The following is a 20,851-nucleotide window of genomic DNA, read 5'->3' as shown; positions in this document are numbered from 1 at the left end:
ATACAATGGGTGTTAATGAATAGGTATATTACTCAGAGTTTGTGTTGCCACTCTTTTCTTGAGCGTCTAATTTTTCTTAATTCTTATCCAAAAATCTTCAGGCCTTTGGTTTGTGGGATTTTGTCCTGATGTGGTTACCTCTTCTTTCCATTGCGGTTAAAGAAACTTAATCTAGAAAGACTGGTTCTACAATTAATTATGTCAATATAATTAGGAGGACTGGCAGTTCACAGTCTAGTCGAATCCAGGTTCATCCCTAGAAATGGTTGATGGATGCCTTCTGACAAATAGATGTAATTAGATGGAAGAACAGAATAATTCTGGATGAGTAGTCACAGCTCTTAGAGGCAGGGGAGGAATGAGGAAAAACTAATGTATTTTCTGAAAAAGGGTAATGCTAGTGATTAATTTACATTGTAATTACAGGCCATGGATGCCAAGAAGCAGTTTCTGTCTCTGTGTTAATGTACACAAGGGGATATTCACCTGTGGTCCTCGGCAGCTCTCCTGTCACTTACAGAGAGAATCTATCTTGCAAGTTGTCTCGCTTTCTGGTCGATCACGCAGAAAGTGTCACTGCTGCTAGTCACAAGATGCTGCTGGATAAGTTTGGGCTAAGGATAAAAGATCTGCAGTCCCTGGATAATGATTTGATGATGGCCGTTGCACACGAAGAATTGCCATCAACTTGGAACATCCTTGGAAGCTGCTCAGAAGGTGGTAAGGTTTTATTTTAAGTTGGAAAGCTTTTAACAGTGGTTTGTTGTACAGTTTGGAGCAGAGTACCTAACCATTTCATCCCAGGTTCTCAACCCTTGTGCTTTATTTTGTGGTTAAGATGAAAAATTGTTCAAGTATGAGAAGGGTAATCAGAGATTTGGTTTGTGCTCAGAGGTTTAAAAAGGATAATAATGGCTATTGTAACTCAGTCTCTCCAGAAGCTTTTTATGCCTTGACTCACTGTGAATACAGTTCTTTATTTATAAATAGACTCTGCCTTTACAAGATTGAAGAGCTATCTGTTTAAAAAAAGCAAGAATTGTAGCAGGGAAGTATTGCTGCCATGATTCCAACAGAGTGAGAGATTTTAATTATGCAGACAAAAAGGAGACGGTCACAAAACAGAAGAATGTGCTACTGTAGGAATTCTGTAAACATAATTTTTATCATGGTTCTGTCAAGGTTTATGCTTCATTTATGACTATGATTGTTCTTTAGGGAGATATAATTAAACAAGCTTTGTGACTTTTTTTTATTATAGAGGAAGTGGGATGAAAATATACATGAAACTTTACGTTAGGATATGCTATTGAAAAACTTTGTAACAAAATAAGGTGAATTTTTCCTGGTTTCAGGTTTCATTGCAAACAGAAAACTGTAGTTAGATTTTGCTGAAGAGTATAATTTTTTTTGCAGACCCAGCTGATTTATAGCTGAGGTTGGAAAACAGCGTTAAACTTGATGGCTTCACATGTTTTTCATTGAAAATTTGGTACTTTTGGCTGTTTTCCTTTTAGTACTTCAAATTGCTAAAAATTGGAGGACAGGCAGTTTCCACATGAGCCAAGCTGAAAGTGAGATTCATGCAAGCTTTTGGGAAGTAAAAGCAGAGCACTTAGTCCATTTCACTGGGTGAGGGCTTTTTTCCTGTCTTAAATCTTTCTAATTCTTAATGACAGATAGCTTGAAATCTTCTACTGCCTTCCTCAGGAGAAGGATGATTTTTGTCTGTCTGTTGTAAGCAGTTCTTTCAAGAGATGTAAAAACAAATACCAAGTCTCATTCAAATATTGGCTAGACAGTAGACAGGAGAGAAAAAAAAAAAAAAAGCCTTTACTTGTTTCATTTTAGTGTGTAGTAAATATTTGTTCACATTACTCAACTGCTGGAACAGCTGTTGGATCTTAGCAATGAAGATCTTGATTCAAAGCCTGAAGAAATCAGCTGTAGTTTTGTTCACAGACTTGGCTAAGCTTTTCATCAAAACTGGTTGAAGCCAAACCCAGAAGCATCAGCAGGATACCAGTGGTACTGAGAGATGCTTGGGCAAAGCCAACTGGGTACCTGCTTGCTTGAAACACGGGGGTGTTTATGCTGGGTATGTTGTGGGTTTGGAGGGCTGGAGATCAGCTCAGTTGGTACCAGATTAAGCTCTGCCAGGGCAGCTGCTAGCTAAATAGCAAAATTCTTTAATTTTTAATTATGCTAATTATTAACTTTCAGGTGTACTGCAACATTTATATGGAAAAGAATATGTTGCCCTCATGAGACTCTTGTAGGACTTGAATGTTTTTTGTTTCAGTATCTTTTTCATACTTTCTTTGCTTTTCAGATTTAAATATTATACATAAACAAAATCGAACACATCTGAGGAAGCAGGAACATGTGCTCCAGTCAGTATACAAAGCCTCTGTGGGTGTTTGACATGTTAGATGAGCATGTCTTGAACATGCTGCATTAGCGGTTGCTTGATGGGTGCTGTTGCACTGAAGAGGTGACATCTCCCTTTTTACCCCAGTCATTGCTCTTAAATGAAGCTTGGGTCTTTCCCCTTGTTTTTGAATAAGACAAAAACCGATCCCAATTCCTGGGGCCTTGTTGCGATGCTTACACAGTGAGGAGCTCTCGGTGTAGTCCTGCCTGGACAGTGCTTACTGGACACCCTTGTTGAGTGGGCAGCTGCTTAAAGCTTTCCAGACAGCTTCTCCTTCATCCCAAGGGGGTCAATCATTCCCTTTGTCTCCCCCTGAGGTCCAGGCTTGGGCTGGTCCTGACATCCATTTTGGTATCCTCTAAGCAGTTTGTATTCTTTGGCTCTTCCTTCCTTTCTCCTGTATCCTTTCACTTTTCTTGCTGAAAGTGTAGTTTTGATTCTTCTTATGGCCATATTCTCCTTTCCCCTGACTCTAAGAAGCACTGACTCATGTTGCTTCCTTGTGCTGTCCCCATCACTGTGTTCTTGTCCCTAAATCCAAGAGGCCAAGCACAGCTGAGGGTTGCACTGTGACTGCAGGGGAAGGAGAGGGAGGGAGAAGTGGTTGGACTGGGGCAGGAGGGCTTCAGATCTCAACACAGGTGAGAAGAGGAGGACAACGTTCTTCGTCTTCCACTATGGGGTGATCAAGGGTAGTTCCAGCTCTCTATTTCTTCCCCTGACTCCAGAAGATAAAAATGAATGAAAAACAGGGAATTTACAAGGGTTTGGAAAGAGTATGAGACCTTCTTTCCCTACCTGCTATTCCTGCAACTTCTTGTCTTGCCAGTGTCAGGATGTTCTTTTTAGTAGCAGCGTTGTGAAACATGTGGGTGCTATCATCCATCATTAGTTAGGACCTCATGCTTGTGAGATTCTGTCGGTTTTCAGAGCTGCTGGACTATTTTTATTGGAAAAAAGTTACTTTTGAGCGACACATTGCTGGAGAAAATTATTGCACCATCTGGTGGTTTTGGACCTCATTCATTTTTATGAGGATTTAGAGACATACGGGTTGATGGAAAGATAGAAGAATAATTTATTCATTGGAGTTTTGTTATTTGGAAAAAGTGTTTATATTCCCTTTATAAGGCATAAAAAGGATTGGATGAAGAGAGAGCCTGGATTGTCTAGGGAGCATTGCAAATAATTCAGGAATTTAGCGCAGTTGCACAGGTCAGGACTTGTTAGCCACATTATTTAAAGTTCAACAAAAAAGAAAGCACAAACCTTTTGGTAACCCTTACTTGTGCCCATGTCTCAACTGCATCAGGAGCTGCTCACTCACACAAACTGGTCAGATGTTGAGACCACCTGGCCCATAAGCAGTTTGCTACTAGAGGAAACTGGGGAACCAACAGAAGTGCTATGCTTAGAGATCTAATTGTTGGTGGGTTTGAAGAAACAGGAAGGAGGGGTAGGGAAGAGGGAGAGGGAGAAGCCAGTTGTCTTGTTGATTTCACCTTCATAAGTGAAAACTGGATTATTCAATTTATGGAAAACTTCTGGAAACTAGGTTATTCAATTTATGGAGATAATCAGTATTAAATATTAAGCGAAATAACTTGTTAGAGTTCCTCAGATACAAAAAAGAAAAAGAGAATCTTCCTACAGTTTTTCAGTTTACCAAAAAAAACCCCAAAAACCAGAAAAAAGAAAGATGAGGAGGTTTAACGTGGATGAGAAAAATGCTTCCAAGTAACTTTCCTGATTTTAGTACGATCAGATTAGGGCAGCCTTTTAGGACTGGCAGTTCCCAAGGACCATCAGACACAGGTTCAGCATCTTCACTGCAACTTTTTGTCGTTGACACACTCAGGTTTATGTCCCTTGGCTGTCAGAGGGGGAGCAGGAGCACAGGAGTGTGGACCTTGCAAGGAACCTGCCTTACGTACAGGAGGCTGAGAGCATCTCAGTGTCTGGTTGTTTTAAGGGCATTGCTGTGAGGGCGAGTTCAGGTTGCCTGGGTGACTAAATTGTGCTGATAATCAAGGAAGAACAGCTGCTGCTGGCTTTGCCACTATTTACAGTCATTTTCAAGAGGAAGAGTGCTCTTTTAGTTTTAAGGCTATTGGTAGAAACAATTAAATTACAGCCTGAATTATGAAAATTAATTGTGGATTTTAAGGAAGGGAACTGTGTCTATACTTGTTAATTCCCTTTCATGAAGAAGAATTTCCATTTATTTCATAAATGCTTCATAGTTGTTTTCTAGGAATGGGTCTCAAGGAGTGAACTGAAGTACCCAACCTCACTGCTTTACAATCTGCCTTTGGGCAACACTTTTCCATTTTCTGTGGCATTTTTTACTTTATTGCCCTCTCCCTGCCCTTTTCTTTGTAAATCCTGTTACTGTTTCCACTTGGTGTTAAACACATTCCTGCTATGCTGCAGCAGTTCAAACCTGGCTGCTATTTTTGGTCTGAATTAAAGAAAATTCTGTCTGTGTCTTTCCCTCAGTTGGAATTTTAGATTTCTTTTTTGCTTGCAGAAGGGAAAGGAAAGGGGGTCAAAGTGCCTTTTCTCCTTCATAGAATTAGGAAAACACTGGGAACGTGGAATTAGGGAACACTGGGAATATTTACCCAAGAACACTGGGTAAATATTTCTAGGATTGGTGAGATTTGTGAGGAGAGGTGATTTTTTTTGGTCAGACAGTTTAGAGGGAAATATTTCACCCTGTAGGAGTTTGCCCCCTTGGAAACAGGACAGAGGGAGGAGGATGCTAACCTGGGCACTGGGAAGCAGAGGGGTGTCTTCCTCTGCCTGCGACTGACCAGGAAACTTGCAACTGGCCAAGAAATCTGCCACATGAGGCAAGCTACTGGCAAGCATGCTTCAGCCTGTGGGTCCCCCAGCCAATATATGATCCTTATCTCCTGGTCAATGGCAATGCTAGCAGAGAGGAGATGTTTGAGATCCTCCTGACTGTGAAGGGGCTCTTTGGGAAAAGCCCCAAGTACTCGGAAGAGATGGTGATACGCAGAGTGACAGTATAGCAAGTACTGTAAGAGATTGTTATGGTTTAAGAAAACCCATAACAATTTATTGTCTTTTAGACAATTATTCTATTACCCAATGACCCCTCCTCTCCCAGAAAGGGGAATTGGGCAACACAAAGAAACACGAGGGTTGAAATATAAATAAATTTAATAGAATAAGACTAAATAATTAACAATAATACTAAAGAACCAGTATTACTCAGCCAATTCTATCAACAGGAAGCTGTGCACTCCCAGCAGGGACAGCAAATGGCGGACACTGCGAGTGCAGTGGCTTCAGGAGGAAGGGAAGGCCTCAGGGGTCCGGCACCGGGGCAAGGAGTTGTCTGGACCTGCCACCATCAAGGGAGAGAGACCTAAGCAGCAAACTCTTCTAATTTTTATTAAATGTCATGCTCATGGTATGAAATAATCCTGTTGGCCAGCCTGGGTCAAATGCCCAGGCCTTGCTCCTCCTCATCCCTGCACCTGGCAAGGCTCAAAAACACCTATAGCCTAGCTGGCTATAAAGAAAATATTTTCATGAATTAGGGCACTAGAGTCTTTTAAAAGGGCAGTTTTCCCCAGCATTAGAAGAAAAGTTAATCCTGTGTTGCTCAACCCAGGACAGAGATTCAAGACATTAAATTTAGTATTTTAGGCAACATCTACGTAGTGGTGCTTAGGAGCCTGCTCTGCTGCTGGAGAGACCAGGTGTGAAGCTATGATCTGACCCGGACCCCAATCTTGGGTCAATGCTGCTGGAGAGCCTTTCTCTGCTCCTGCGAGAGGGTGTCCCCTTTGGTGGTGCTTGATAAACAAGTGTCTTAGACCAAACAGGTTGAGGGAGTGTTTGGCTGCAGTACAAAAGAATGAGGAATATCCCTCTGCTAACAGAAGCCGTCTGTTGTAGTGTTTTGCATTTTTTTGGGGTCACCCAAGCAGTGAAGCCAATTGAAACTTCACCTGACGGTGCAGGTGGTGGCACCATGCTCAGCCTTCACCATGTGGTGCTGGTGGATGGGAGCCTTCTCCAGCCCTCCTGCTGCTAAAACTGCTGGGGCAAGAGTCCTTAAAGTCCATCTTTGTGATGGAGCTTAACCTTCCCCCATTTCCTCCTTTTCTTCTCCAGCATTGATGGCAGCCTCCAGGTGTTACTTGATAAAGGTAGGATGAATAGGGGAACTAATTAAAGAAAAGGAGGATTTCCAGATACTGGGTAAGGGAAAAGGGGCGATGCCACTGCAACCCTGCCCTCAGATGGGCTGTCATGTACCTGACTTCGCGCATGGTAGTTATCGTCTAGTCACAAAACCACTTGAGTGTGTTTGTGCAGCAGCAGGGTACACTGAAGAGAGTTTTATAAACAATCTCATACCTAACGGAAAAATGAAAAAATGAACAGTAATGCATAAAAGTATGAAGCCAGGAAAAACTGGAATTTGTCAGCCAGTTTTGATGTCTCCTCCTGCTTTTCAAGTCACAAGTCTTGAGGTTTTTAGTCTCCTTCCAGGAAATGAATGAGATTCATAGCCCAGAAAGGGCTTAGTCATTTCTGTCAGAGAGAAATATTTGTTTTTAGCTTATTGTTTTGGACATAGGAAGGGATTCAGGTGCAAGGAAGAACAAAAGGATTTATTTAATGTTTAAAACAGACTGTGTTTGGCTCAGCTTTGTGTAACTCAGAGTGTTTTGGCTGGAGAATGGGGATGCAATGCAAAACAACATCCTGATAGTGCATGTCTTTTACAGTACCACCTGCCTTGCTGGCTGTGTGAATTAGCCAGCAGTGTGTCATTCAAATCATAGGAATTTTTGGTTATATGTCTTGATGGAAAATGCATTTTATACCATTTAATGGTAATTTATACCATTTAAATATGAATAACTTGAAGAAGCCTTGTGTTTTCATTTTTGCCTTATTTTTTTCCTGTTTGCTACTGGATGCATTTGAATGTATTACATCTTTTTTTTTTCACAACATGGTTTTTTTTTTTTTAATTCTTGATGGTTTTCTTTTTGTCATATTTTTTTGTTTGCTTCCCCCTGCCCCCATTTTGCCACATCTGACATCTTCCTCAAGGTTAGGGGGAAAAAATGTGAAAAGTGTAGGAGAATGACATTTTTCCTGTCACAGTGAGGAGCAGTGGTGAAAGAGGAACACTGAAAGTAGGAATTGTTCTTAAGAAAAAAAGTGCTAAAACCCAGTTACCCAGTTGTTTCAGAAATTTACCTTTTTTTATAGTGCAAATTTTTTCTTTTTAGGTGGGTCTGTTTTAAAAGCTTATTATCTGTCATCATGTCTTTTTCATTATTTTGCTTTGAGTTTGCTGATCCTGGAATAGCACAGCAGAACTTGGATGGAAGGGGTCTCTGGAGGTGGCCTGGTTCTACCTTTCACGTGGAGAAGGGCAAGCTTCAAATCTGGATCAGGTTGCTCACGGCCAGGTTTTGAGCATCTCCAAGGATGGAAAGTTTGTAACCTCTCTGGGTGACCCGTCCCAGTGTTTGACCATCCTCGCAGTGAAAAATTATTTCCTTGTATTGAAAGAACACATTTACCTTTCCATTTATCCTTCCAACATTCCAATTTGTATTTCAGATTTTAGTATCAGGAAGCTATTAGTAATTGCTTTATGTCATCAGGTTCTGCTTACTCCTGGGCAAACCAGGTGGGACAGGTAAGAGAAGAATAGCCTAGCAAACACGCAGTCTACAGAGGTGAAGGATGGGGAGAAATGCGAGTGCTGTTTCAAAGTGCATCAAGGGTGAAAACAGCCAGTGGAGCTGCGAGTGGTTCTGCTGCCATGTGCATTCAAGCTAGCCATGAACAAATTTAGCTTAAGGTTAGATGAAGGTTGTTAGGTTGGGCAGATAAAAATTAGTTACTAGAATATTTGTGGTGAGATAATAGAAGTTATTATTGTAGCAGGTGTTTTAAGACCACAAAGATTAATGGCTATTTATTAATTATTTTTAAAACTAGGTTCTTTTCTAGCAGACTTATTCATGCTGCATTGTTTTTAAGATTTGGCTGGCAGAGGAGTAACTTAATTTGCTGCAGTCTTGGAGCAGGCTATGCCTCATTAGGAAAGGCTTCCTAAGGCCTGCCTTTCTGCAGAGCGGGAAAGTCCTAATCTTATTTTACCCAGAGCAATTTTATCTGGCTTTTTTACAGTGTTACAATATACATTGAAACCCAGTGGCCCCAGGCCAAATTTTAATCATAGGATGGAATTCAGAGTAGAATTTGCCTTTTTGTTTCTGTGTTCTTAATCTGAGAATTGGGTTGTGGTTATTATCTAGTCAGATGCTTAATGTGCTTAATAGTGGTTGATACATTTGCATGGGTTTTAATTAGATGGACTTATGTTCTAGCTGCTTATTAACACCATATATAGAAAAAATCATCCAGTTGGAAATGTGCAAAGAACCCTCTTTGATCTCTAAAGTGGGGCGTTAGCAGAATTTAAGTACTCCAGACCAAGGAGCAATTCTGAAAGTTCATTTTTTAGTGAATATTTCAACCTGGAAATGCATAAGGTTTGTTCTGGGGCTATGTTTTGTACCACAGCATTCCCTGGTATACATATAAACACACCAGAAAAGGGAGTGCTGGGGTTCAGACTGGTGGCATAGCCTTGAGTCTGCTAAAGTCCTTGTGGGGGGAGACTCTGTGAAGTACATAAATAGCACTGTAAAGCAAAGCACGGATGACCTTATCAATCTTGATTAAGAAACACAGCTATGGAAAGGGAAGACACTGGCACACATTTTCATACCATGTCTGAATGGTTAGGACATTCTCTGAGCAAGTGAGACATTCAGGCTCCCACCATTGTTCTTCACATCTGATTACAGTATAATGAGAAATGTAGTCATGTCCAAACAGCAGGAACTTCTCCCACCTGATTTTTGCTTTCTAGTTGGTTAGTTGCTTTCTTGGTCTTCTGCTCTGCATCCCTTGGGCTTCCTTCTGCACCGTGACCTATTTTCAATAACTCTGCAGTGGAGGGGATCAGGGGAAGCTGAAGGAAGATGTATTTGGATTCAATTCCCACCTGGCTGAGGAAGAAGTTGAACTGAGGTCTTCCATTTTTGAAGTAGCACATCAGCCATCGTTTCCATTGATTCTGAACAGATTTTGGGAAGCCTGAGTCCTTCTAAATTTAAATGTTCCTCCATAGAAGAAGGTCTCTGATCCAGGCAGACTTAGGTGTTTGATAAGTAGTGCTTGGTTGGGTTTTGAAGCTGTGGGTTGGAGTCAGATCCTCATGCTTCCATATTCCCTATGGGTATACTTGAGCCAGAACTCACTCACTGGTGGGTTTTGCTCTCATGAGACTCCACCAACCATCTCTGGGGTTGTGAGCACAGGAAAGACATGGACCTGTTGAAGCAGGTCCAGAGGAAGGCCGTGAAAATTATCAGAGGGCTGGAATACCTCTGCTGTGAGCCTAGGGAAGAGAAGACTCTGGGGACACCTTATTGCAGCCTTTCAGTACTTAAAGAGGGCTTATGAGAAAGATAGGGAAAGACTTTTTATCAGGGCCTGTAGCAACAGAAAAAGGGGCAATGGTTTTAAACTGAAATAGGGTATATTTAGATTGGATGTAAGGAAGAAATTTTGTATGATGAGGGTGGTGTGACACTGGAACAGGTTCCCAGAAGTTGTGGATGTCCCATTATTGGAAGCGTTCCAAGTCGGGTTGGATGGGGCTTTGAGCAAGCTGATCTGGTGAAAGATGTCCCTACCCGTGGCAGGGGGGTTGGACTGGGTGATCTTTAAAGGTCCCTTCTGACCTAAGCCGTTCTGTGGCCTAGTATCCTGCGGCAAATCCTCTGTCCAGCTGGACACAATTTTTGCCTAGAATTTGAAATGAGGAGGCCAAGAAACAGTTTTGTTGCCCAAAACCTGGGGAGAAAATAAGTGTTGCATGGGCAGGTTAATGCACCAGATCATGTGTGCTTAGAGATATGGTATAGTGATGGTTTTTGTCAGTGTTAGGTTGATGGTTGGACAGGTGATCTGAAAGGTCCCTTACAATCTAGGCAATTCTATGATTCTATGTGTTGGCCAGCCACAAGTAAGAGGGAAGTTTGAAGATGAATTTTTTTTTCCTAAATAATGACGTGAAATCTTGTATGTGTGTTCTAGAAATATTTAGGTACATGTTGTGTAGGTGTTTAGTAATATTCTGGTTTAAATAATCGCCCTGCATCTTCTTAGTGTGTCTGCTTCTGTTAGAACTGCAGTGAAATAAAGGTTTCAGATGGTACATGCAAATTTGCTGGATGTTACAGTGCTAGAGTCTGTGTCCCGAAGCTCCCTTTTATGCTGATGTCTGGAGTTTGTTTCATTTATTGAAGGAAGCTTGGCCTGGTTTTCTGGGATTTGACTCTGTCTGAAAGTTTTGATTCCACTTGAAATGGAAAGGTAAAAAGTCTGGATGGGTTGCCACCAAATATTCAGAGCAAAAACTGAACACCAGTGGAGATCCTGCAGTAATTTTCCCTGTGGAGTGGTGGAGCAAGTTCCGTAGCTTCCTTGCCATTCTGGCTTTACCAGATGGGGAGATAAAGTTGTTGGGGTTTTTTTTGCCTTTTTTTCCCCCCCAAATAATATTATAACAGTTCAGGTTAAACTTTTTCAAAGGAGACTAATGGTTTTGGCCCCCAACTCTGGGAGGGCATTCCAAAAAGTCCAGCTTTGCAGAGGCAACTCTCCTATTAAGATGTCCAGAGGGGATGTACTTCGCTGAGACATGACTGCAGCTTTCAATTATGTAAAAGGAAGCTGCGAAGAGAAAGGAATTAGGTGTTTTTCCTGCCTATTTTGGGTGGAACAAGAAGCAGCAGGATTATACTGAGAAAGGGTGAGCTAGGTTAAGCTAGGTTGAGCTAGGTTAGGTATTTCAAATCTTTGTAACTGTGAAGGTAAAATTACCCTCCCTTGTGTAGATTACCTACGGAGCTTACGAAACTCTCTCATTGTTGGAAAGTTTTTAGAAGAGATGAGACAAACATCTGTCAGGAGTGATTTAGGTTGAGCTGATCCTGCCTTAGGGCAATGGGTGGACTAGAGACCTCATGAGGACTCTTCAAGGTTTTGAGGTTGGGTTTTTTTTAATTATTATTCTGTAAAATAAATATTCCCCACACTTCTAGAGGGAGTACTTAAACTGGAGGCAGCCATGAGCCGCTGCATTTGCTTGTAACTACATGATACCTTTGCTCAATGCATAAGTGTTCCTAAAAAAGCATGTTTTTTAGCTTTTTGGCTACATTACTGCTCTCTCTGCTGGGGGATTGCTTTCCATCAGATGGTTTTATCTTGTAAATATTGATGCAGAGAGAAAATCTGACAGCAATTTGCTGTTGATTTTAACTCTATTATTTACACAAATGTGTGCACTTACATAAGCTTCAGAAGTATCACCTTTCCTTTGCCACTGGAACATATACTGAACTGGGTGGGCAGCAGGCAAGGAAGAGTCTGTTGAATCAGTATGATAAATTTCAATGGAAATCACTGGAAAGCTAATAGATTTCAGCCAGTTTCTTTGAGAGCTGTAGAGTTACTGCCCTAAATACTTGATCCGTGTGAAAGTACCCTTTTATATAACTTCATACCGGAATACCAGTATAAGGAACAGGTTGAGTGGCACTTAAGCTGAATTTTATTTATTGCCTTTAGATTGCAGAGGCTTTGTCTTTGGGAATGTATGTAGACAGATAAGCCCTTCTTTGAATAAAGGCCAGGGAAGTGCTTGAGTGGAGAATCTGCATCTAGTGACTATGTTGTTATTGTGTACTCTTTTATTTTCCGCTTCATCCCATTGAGCTTGATGATTCTATGCTAAAAAGTGGTGAGGAAGTATTGGCAGGTGAGATCATGTTTCTGAAAGGAGAGACACAAGAATTATCCTGTGTATTTTACCCACACATACGTTAGTTTATGGCTTGCTGTCCTGCTAAGGATCTCTTAACCTTGCTGATAAGCAGCCTGCCTTGAAAAATCACACCCTTTTAATTTTTTTTTTTTTTTTAATTTTTATTATTTATTTTAAATTTAGATACTTGACCATGCTGCCAGATGGTTTGTGTTGCTGAGACAGCTGGAAAATTGCCTCTTACCTATCTTATGCAGTATATTGCGGCATTTCAGTACTGTACTATGTACAAAGAAAGAGAGAAATACTGAGATTATCTAATTAAAACTCTTTTCTTTGCTGAAATTAGATGGTGTTTGGTTATCCTAGTTCAGTTGCACAGATGCAGTTAAGTAGCTAACTGTTGATTTCAGTGGAAGACATTTTGCCAAGGTACTTTTATAGGTCTGAACCTGAGCTGTGATATTTCTACAGATGATAACAAATTTATTTTTATGCTTCCTAGCAAATAAAATGCTGGGGATTTGTTACTGATGTTTTCTTTTTTTTTTTTGTTTGCTGTGTTTTTTCAGAGCCTAAACATAAAGAAACTCTTCTCCACCTTGTGATGAAATTGGGCTTGGTTAAGCTTTCTCAGTTCTTAGCAGCCCAACCTGGAGGGTCATCAGCATTAGTGTTACCTAATGAAGATGGAGCAACACCATTGGATTTGGCTTTACAAAACGGGCACTCCAGACTTGTTGAGATATTCACAAAGTGAGTAAAAGAGTTGCTTCCTCTGAAAAACTCCTGTCATTCAAGGGACCTAGGGAGTACTGTTGTTCTCGAGAGTTGCCTATTTTGTGTTTTGGTTTCTGTTGCTTTTTTTGCCATTTTAAGTGGTAAACTTGTATTTACAATTAAAGGAGTTGGGATTTGCATCCTTCACTACATTTGCAAGTCAGTTGATAGTCAAATAAGTGACAGAGAACCATTTGTACCATCAGGTACCTGTCCCAGCACTATCACACCTGACACATTACCAAAAAATCATCCCTTACGTAGAGAGAAATATTTAGATATAAACAGAACCACAGGACCTGACTTTCATAAAACCTCACCAGACTTTGTGACCTCTGTAAAGCTCAGGTTTGAGTGAATAAGGAAGAGTCAGCAACAAAGCCAGTGCTGCAGCTATGGCTCTGTTTTGCCAGAGAGCTTAAAGAACAAATGCTTTCTGGCATGGACCTGAGGAGCTGGATGGTGTGTGTGTGTGTCTTGGGGTACCACACGTTCAGCATCAGATGCCCCTTCTTACTGTTGGCTTTTCTTTGCAAATAGAAATTCTCAAGAATTGGGTTACATTTTTGTTTTGGTTTGTGACTCTTTCAGTTCTGGCTTCATGCAGCGTATAGTTTATGTGAGACTTATCTGTACTTCAGTTTGAAAAAAAATAATACTTACAACACTGGTACAGTACATTGTGTTATGAATGCCTCATTTGTTTGTAACTTCCAAACAATGCTGTATTCCCTTGAGGTATTTTCTGTTTTTCACTGTTGTGGGATAACAAACCTGCTAGCTGCTAATCATGTCCTACTGCTATATATGGCAACATTTACAGGAAGAGGTACTATTGCAAATTTACAGCAATAAGGAGAAATAGGTATTGTCATGGCTTGCTCTTCCTGGCTTATTTTACTAGTGAGTGACGTTTTTTTTCTCTGCTGATGACTAGAAGTAGCTGTGTGTTCTGAGACCTGAATGGAGTCATTGGTAAGTATTTGTTTGCCCAGCTGTGTTTTCAGTGGATGTTTCAGATTTTCTGCCTCTGGTTTTTGCAGCGGGTGCGTTGGGATCCCAACGGGCCATGCTGAAGGCGAGCAGGACATTCGCTGTGGCTATGTTTTCGTTCTACCTGTTTGCAGAGAATCTGCCTTGGTTTAAAGAGTGTGTTGTTCCAGTTTCCAGGGCAGTCACTCACTTGACATTTCAAGAGCGGAGATCAGCGAGGGTGCTTGCATGCAGTTTGTTCATTCATCAGGAGCTCTGACGCTGACATTTAGCCACACCGCACAGCACTTGCTGGAGTCGGACGTTAAGCTCTTCAGAAAATACTTCTGGGACAGACCTCTTCTTTACCAGGTAGGTACCTGTCACAGATTTTATAAAATAATATGCACCCACAGACTCTTCAGGCTAGATTTGTTTTTCTTGAGTAGCTTTTTAGTTTAAGTTGCCTGTGTCACTAATGGCCAGTGTAATTGCAGGATTGCTGTTGTGGGCTTCTACTTTGTGTAAGTGTAGCACATTGCACATGTGAAGCTGGAGGATAAGAGGTGTTGAGAACTTTATCAAGGCCTTCTTTAGCTCCCAAGCTGTTTTTGAATCATTGTGGAATCTACAGTGCAGATCTTTCCCTGGAATCTCTGTGTCTTTAAATTGCATTGCCATTGTATTCACGTTCGTACTTTGAAATATTCAAAGTAGTGTGATGCCCGGGAGCCTGTCGCAAGAGCCAACCCTAGTCTCTTATTTACAGCAGAAATACAAACTTTTGCTATTGAATTTAGTTATGGTGTAGTGGGTCTTATTTTATTGTAAGGTGACTGGGGCACTGCTGTGATCTTCAGGACATCTCTCAAGTTCAGTAAAGTAAGGAAGAGAACACTTGAAAGCACAAATTCTTTAATAGCAATGCAGGTGCTCACTTATGTTTTTTAGATTGAGACTGTGTGACTATATAAAACTAGTGAACTAAAAACACTAAAAATAGGCTTTTTCTCTTTTTCTGGTCTTAAAATTCAGCTCTTCTTTTCTGTGCTTAACTTCAAATTTTCTTATCTGTGCACTGATTTTCCTTGAATTATCTTTATGCATTCTCCATGTTTTTTTTTTTTTAACTTAGAATGTGATCCACATGTTACTCTTCACACAAAAACTTAAGGTGTGATGTATTGTATAGTCCTTATGTATATATTGTATAACTACACTTTTGGTAGCCCTATACCATACTATAGACCAGATTTTGATTGGTTCCAATACAAAGAAGTTATTCTGTGTTTGTAGCTTGCAGAATACCTACAATTTGTGTGTGGCTTTTCCATGGAAACTATGGTAAACCCAATTGCAAACCCAAGGCTGTAATGAAGAATGCATTGTTATTGTATCATTGGCTTTTTCTTGCACTCATCAAATCCGTGTTCTTCTTTCAGTCTTTGAAATGGAGAAGAAAGTGTGGTACGTTATATGTTTGCGTGGGTCTCAGAGACAAAGATGCTTAAAGGCTGCAGTTTTTGCACATGGTATTTTTAGGAAAAAGCCTACTGCCTTTCACTTGTGGGTTTCCCTTCTGCTCATTCCTGTAGTCGTAGCAGTTCAGATCCTCAGTTGTGGGGAGCTGTTTCACCCCTGCCCAGTGTTGCACTACTTTTAATAAAGCAGAAATAAGCCAGAATAATTGGGAAGATCACATGGTTTAGTTCATTTCCTATACACCAGATATCATCCTGAAGTATATGTGAGGAGGATGATCAAACTGTCATGTGTAGACCATGTATTATACCCAAAAGGTAAGGTAAAATTAATTTTCTTTCTGCTGCAAACAAGGACTTGCAGCCCTTAGTTGGATCCAAAGCGTAAGGTGGGCATTAGAGATTTCAAGATATGTAGTCTTTTTAAGATAGAGGTAGAATTTATTGCTGTACTGGAGTATTCAGCTGATCTACAACAGACTAAGACTGCACATCTAGCTTATTCTATCTTGAGATTGCATAAATGACCACATTGCTATTTTAGGCTTGGGTCAGAAAGACATACTACAGAGAAGGAGCTTGTTTCAGTTATGGTGGCATGGAGCACTGGATGTGTGTGTGTTAAATGGATGATCTACAGAGCAGCACAAACTATTTTTGCATTTATTGATGCAAGAAAATCCCAGTATTTCTCAAGTATTTTCTTTAGTCCCTGGTCTGTGGGAATGTTTAGTCACTTGACTGTTAGTTACAAGTCTAAAGAGTAATGGAAAAGTTAAAACAAACAAGCTGTCAGTAGGCTAGAGGTACCCATACGGGAGCCATGCCCTCACTAGAAGCCTTCAGGGACTCTGCAGTTCAAAAAGTGTAAACCCACAGGAATTGTGGCTGTACCAGGCAATGCAGAAGAGAGATTTCTCATGAAGATGAGGAAGAGCATGCAACCTCCTTGGGGCAGAAATTGCTCTGTTGGTAGCAGACCCTGTCAGTGAGGCCACGTGGTTTGTTGTGCACCTCCAGCAGAGCCCTAAGCAGTGTGTGGAGGTGATCTATTTGGCTGTCTCAGTTGCTGGAGGCAGCACAACCAATACAGGGCAGAGGTCCTCTTTGAGATGAAAAGAAATCCAGAAGAGGGCTACAAAGATGCTCAGAGGGCTGGAGCACCTCTTCTATGAAGTCAGGCTGAGAGAGTTGGAGTTGTTCAGCCTGGAGAAGGCTCCAGGGAGACCTTATAGCAGCCTTCCAGTACCTAAAGGGAGCCTGCAGGAGACATGGGGAGGGACTATACGGAGGTGTAGCGATAGGATGAGGGTAGATTTAGACTATTAGACTAGATTTAGACTATTAGGAAGAAATTCTTTACTGTGAGGGTGGTGAGGCACTGGAAGAGGTTGCCCAGGGAAGTTGTGGATGCCCCATCCCTGAAGGTGTTCAAGGCCAATTTGGATGGGGTTTTGAGCCAACCTGATCTAGTGGAGGTGTCCCTGCCCATGGCAGGGGGGTTGGAACTTGATGATCTTTAAGGTCCCTTCCAACGCAAACCATTCTATGATTCTATGACTAATGGGCACACATGAAATAGTTTCAGGGTAATAAAAGAAGAGAAAGGTCAAATCCGGATAATAATTCAAAGTGATTAGGATAATTTATGATAATTTAAGTAATTTTGTTGCCTAGTGGTGGACAAATTTCCCAAAGAGGAGCAGACTTATTTCTGCCTGGTATTTGTGGAAGTAGAAAAGTGTCTTGCACACCAACAGACGAGCAGAGAAGAATGCAACTAGTCCCACTAAGGCAAAGGATGTAGCTAGCTTGACAGCTGTGGGCTTTCAAATCAGTTTGGTTGCAATATTCACCTCAGAGCCATCCCTGACTTTTTCTTTGGTATTCAGATTGCCATGCCTTTTCTCCATTTGCTCTGTTCGATGGTGAATACACAGGCAATCTTACTAGAGGGAAAGACTAGAAGCAAGTAGAGATGTAGATGAAATTATGCAGACACATTCTTTCCTCCTGCCTTGTCCCCCCTCTTTGCTTATAATCTTTGAAGATAATTGCTAAAATAAGGGACTGGATCTTAACCCCCTCTTCCTTCTGAGGAGCCTGGTTTAGGCTCTTTGCTTGTCTGTCAAAATTGCTTGCTTTATAGGGATGCTTTCAAGGTTAACTAGACTTTGGAATAGAGCTGTTGTGCAAAGCTGCTGTGCTGCTGTTCTCATAGAGAAGGAGATTATAAACAATGAAGTAAAAATGTTAAATCTGATCCTTTAGATCCCTTGTGTATTGTAAGCAGGAGCTAATTTCTCTCTATAGTTGTAAATAGTTTATTGGTTTCCCTCTTGAGGAATTGCTATCAGTTTCCTCTAGAGAGTAACCGATAGAATATTGTGTGGAATCTCTATCAGTCATTTTAGTGTTGCTTATAACATATTTGTTTGCTACTCTTTGATATTGTGTTTGAGTTTTCAGATAAATGTCATGGACATCAAATACAGTTACTGTCATTTTGATATTTTTTTTTTATAGAGTATTAATTCAAACCAAGTTGAGACAGTGGAAGGTCCAAAAATGCCCTGCAGTACAGCAAGCTCTGTAGAAGGTACAGTTTTTTATTCCATAATGTGCAGTCTTTAAAAGCTCTGGAAAGTTGGCACAGACTCATACACTATTTATTTATTCAGGAAGATCACATTTCATATGACATTAGAGACCTGTAAGTAGACAACAGTGGAATATGCAAGTCATACACTACAAGAGTGGTGTAAATCGTGATACTCCCTGCAGAGCACTGGTTTTCCAATGTCAGACTGAAATTTTTCACGAAATATTGTGGCATTTATAGTGACTGGAAAAGCCTTAACTAATTTTATTCTAAGAGCCAGAAGAATGTCAGAAGGTTCCAGGAGAGGGCAGTGTTTAACTGACTGAATGCTGCAGCCTGCAAATTCCAGTAAAGCCAATTAAGTTTAATAAAGACAGGAGCAGAGTAACGTTTTGTATGAATAGTTTTGGGATCCAGCCCAGACTTCTTAATGTGGCAAAATTCCCACATGTTTCAATTAGGTACTCAATATTTTAGCGAGTGATTTAGCTCTGTAAGGATTGCAGGACTGTACTTGCTGATGAGAACACTCTGTCATTACTGAAATACATCCCTGTGTACCACAGAATAAGCATCTCTTGGACCTGAAAAGAAAATCACAAAAAAAAGGTCATTATTCAGCAGGAGAAGTGTGACCCTTTAGTTGTTTATGTATGTTTGCTAGGAATTAATCAGGAGTTTTCATCAGTTGATGTTTGCTTACGTGGCTGGCTGGCACTGTGTATTTGGATAAAGCAACAATCTGAAAATGGTGAGGTCAGTGAGAGGCTCTGTCCTGCTCAGTGGCAGCTCTACTGAGGGCAGCAGAAACCTGAGCACCTGCATAAACTGCCAACAGGATCAGGACCAGACAGAGGGAAAGGAAGAGCACTGCAGTTCCAGGCAGCATCAGCTAGGAACTTTAATTGAATGGATAAAACGGGGACACAGTCATTGTGTAGCTCGTCTTTAAACATGTAGGTGGCTGTTGTTAGTGCTTGAAAAGCACTTCTCCAGCAGCATTCAGGTGACAGGTGTTCTGCCATTAGGAGGTAAATAGGAGAAATGATAAGCAGTTGCAAACTATGCATCAGTTATGATAAGTGGCAATTTACAAGGTTTGTGAATGACTTTGTTGACACAGTGTGCAAATGCATTGGCTCTGGGTATTCATCTAAGTGCCATACTTGGACCAACGTGATCTTTATTCTGCTCCTTGGGGATAGAGACTGAATGGCCTGGATTGGTAGCACAAGATGTGGCAGTAGCTTGGGCAGTTAAAAACAATTTCAGCTCATGCTGATTTGGGACAAGCAGATAACAAATGTCAGTGGATACTGATTGCCCAGAGAGAGAATCACCAGTTCAGGACATCTAGGCTCAGTTTGGATTCTGGTTGTAAAACTTCTACTCTCTTTACACCAAAGATATTTGGCATGATATTGGCATAGGCACACCTACCTTTTTGTGTTTTCAATGGAAGCTATACACTTCTGTGCCTTTATGCATTGGAGTTATTTTGTGCCTGATTTTAAAAAAACCACAACAAACCAAACCAAACTAATTTCAGAAAAATATGCCATATTTTGGGAGTATCCAGGACCTAGACAAACAAATTGTAGTAATCACACTTTATAGTCTATGTTATCTACTTGTAGACATGTGGAGCCTATAACTATTGTATGTATGCTGATGGACAGCAAAGTTTTTTAATCTTCTTGGGTTTTGATATTGCCATTGGTTACCACATTTCTATAAATGAGACTTTTTTTTTCTTTTTTGCCTTCTTCACTAATCACCACTAAATCCAGATACTGAAAAATCATGAATGATCATTGCAGGTGGCTAATAGCCTCTCTTACACTCCCATTTGTCAGCATTCAGGAGAACAAAAGAACTTTCTTCAGGATTGAGTTAAAATTGCTGCTAGAAGCAGAAATTACATGAAATGATTGACAGAGTACTTCTTACTATATTCCCAGTTGCATTCAGTGAACTCCTTTATAAAGTGCCTGCTAAGCTCAGGACATTAATTTGGCACATTTGTGTCAGGAAAGGATCCCCCTCACATTTTAAAAAACTGCTGCCATTCCATGAAGTAGTAACTACTTAGTTCTGGGTAGGCCTAAAGTCAAGATCAACAGACCTTTAAACACAAAGCTATCAGAAGCCCTGAGCTATTACTGATTAGAGGTTGTTATAGCAGTACATTGCTTCTTGTGAAATGCAATCATATGAAAGCAATGGGTCAGTGTAAGGTGATGCGATGAACTTAGCAGTGAATCTCCCATAGCAACTTAATTAAATTCAAATACATGGAGTGATACATTATCCAGTAAGGATGTAAAACAAAAGGTGAAATAGATGGTATTTTGGCTAATTTGGTAGTTTGTGCTTTTTTTTAATTTTCTGACCTTGAAATTCCATGCCCATGAGCTGACTGAATACTGATATCAGGAGGATAAGCCATTTGCTTCTGCAGAATATTAGATATAAAGCAAACAGCTTTTTATTTCTGCAAACTGTGAATCTGAGTAATAACGCCAATCGTGTGGCAATACTGTAAAATATACCTTCCCACTGAAACTTCTAAAGTAAGTTTCTGCAGTTAAAGTTACAGAAGAAATAGTTTGTTCCTTCTAGCTGAAGGGTGATGCCTAGGATGCTCTGTTTGACGGCACTAGTGATTT

At 40.6% G+C, this 20,851-nt stretch overlaps 1 protein-coding gene across 7 annotated transcripts in view; it reads left to right on the top strand.

The window, feature by feature from the left end:
- ARHGEF28 (Rho guanine nucleotide exchange factor 28) overlaps positions 1-20,851 on the top strand; it is a 118,475-nt gene that overhangs the window by 21,526 nt on the left and 76,098 nt on the right. For all 7 annotated transcript variants that reach the window (XM_014965108.1, XM_014965106.1, XM_014965107.1 and 4 more), the window contains exons 3-6: positions 427-717; positions 12,920-13,103; positions 14,291-14,471; positions 18,107-18,179. In XM_014965108.1, the coding sequence (XP_014820594.1) occupies positions 427-717; positions 12,920-13,103; positions 14,291-14,471; positions 18,107-18,179 (729 nt within the window). The remainder of the gene's footprint in view (positions 1-426; positions 718-12,919; positions 13,104-14,290; positions 14,472-18,106; positions 18,180-20,851) is intronic.

Source organism: Calidris pugnax, unplaced genomic scaffold, assembly GCF_001431845.1.
Source record: "Calidris pugnax isolate Ruff unplaced genomic scaffold, ASM143184v1 scaffold273, whole genome shotgun sequence".
Taxonomy (NCBI): domain Eukaryota; kingdom Metazoa; phylum Chordata; class Aves; order Charadriiformes; family Scolopacidae; genus Calidris; species Calidris pugnax.
The sequence above is the reverse complement of the archived record's forward strand: the minus strand, read 5'-3'. Positions and strand labels throughout refer to the sequence as shown.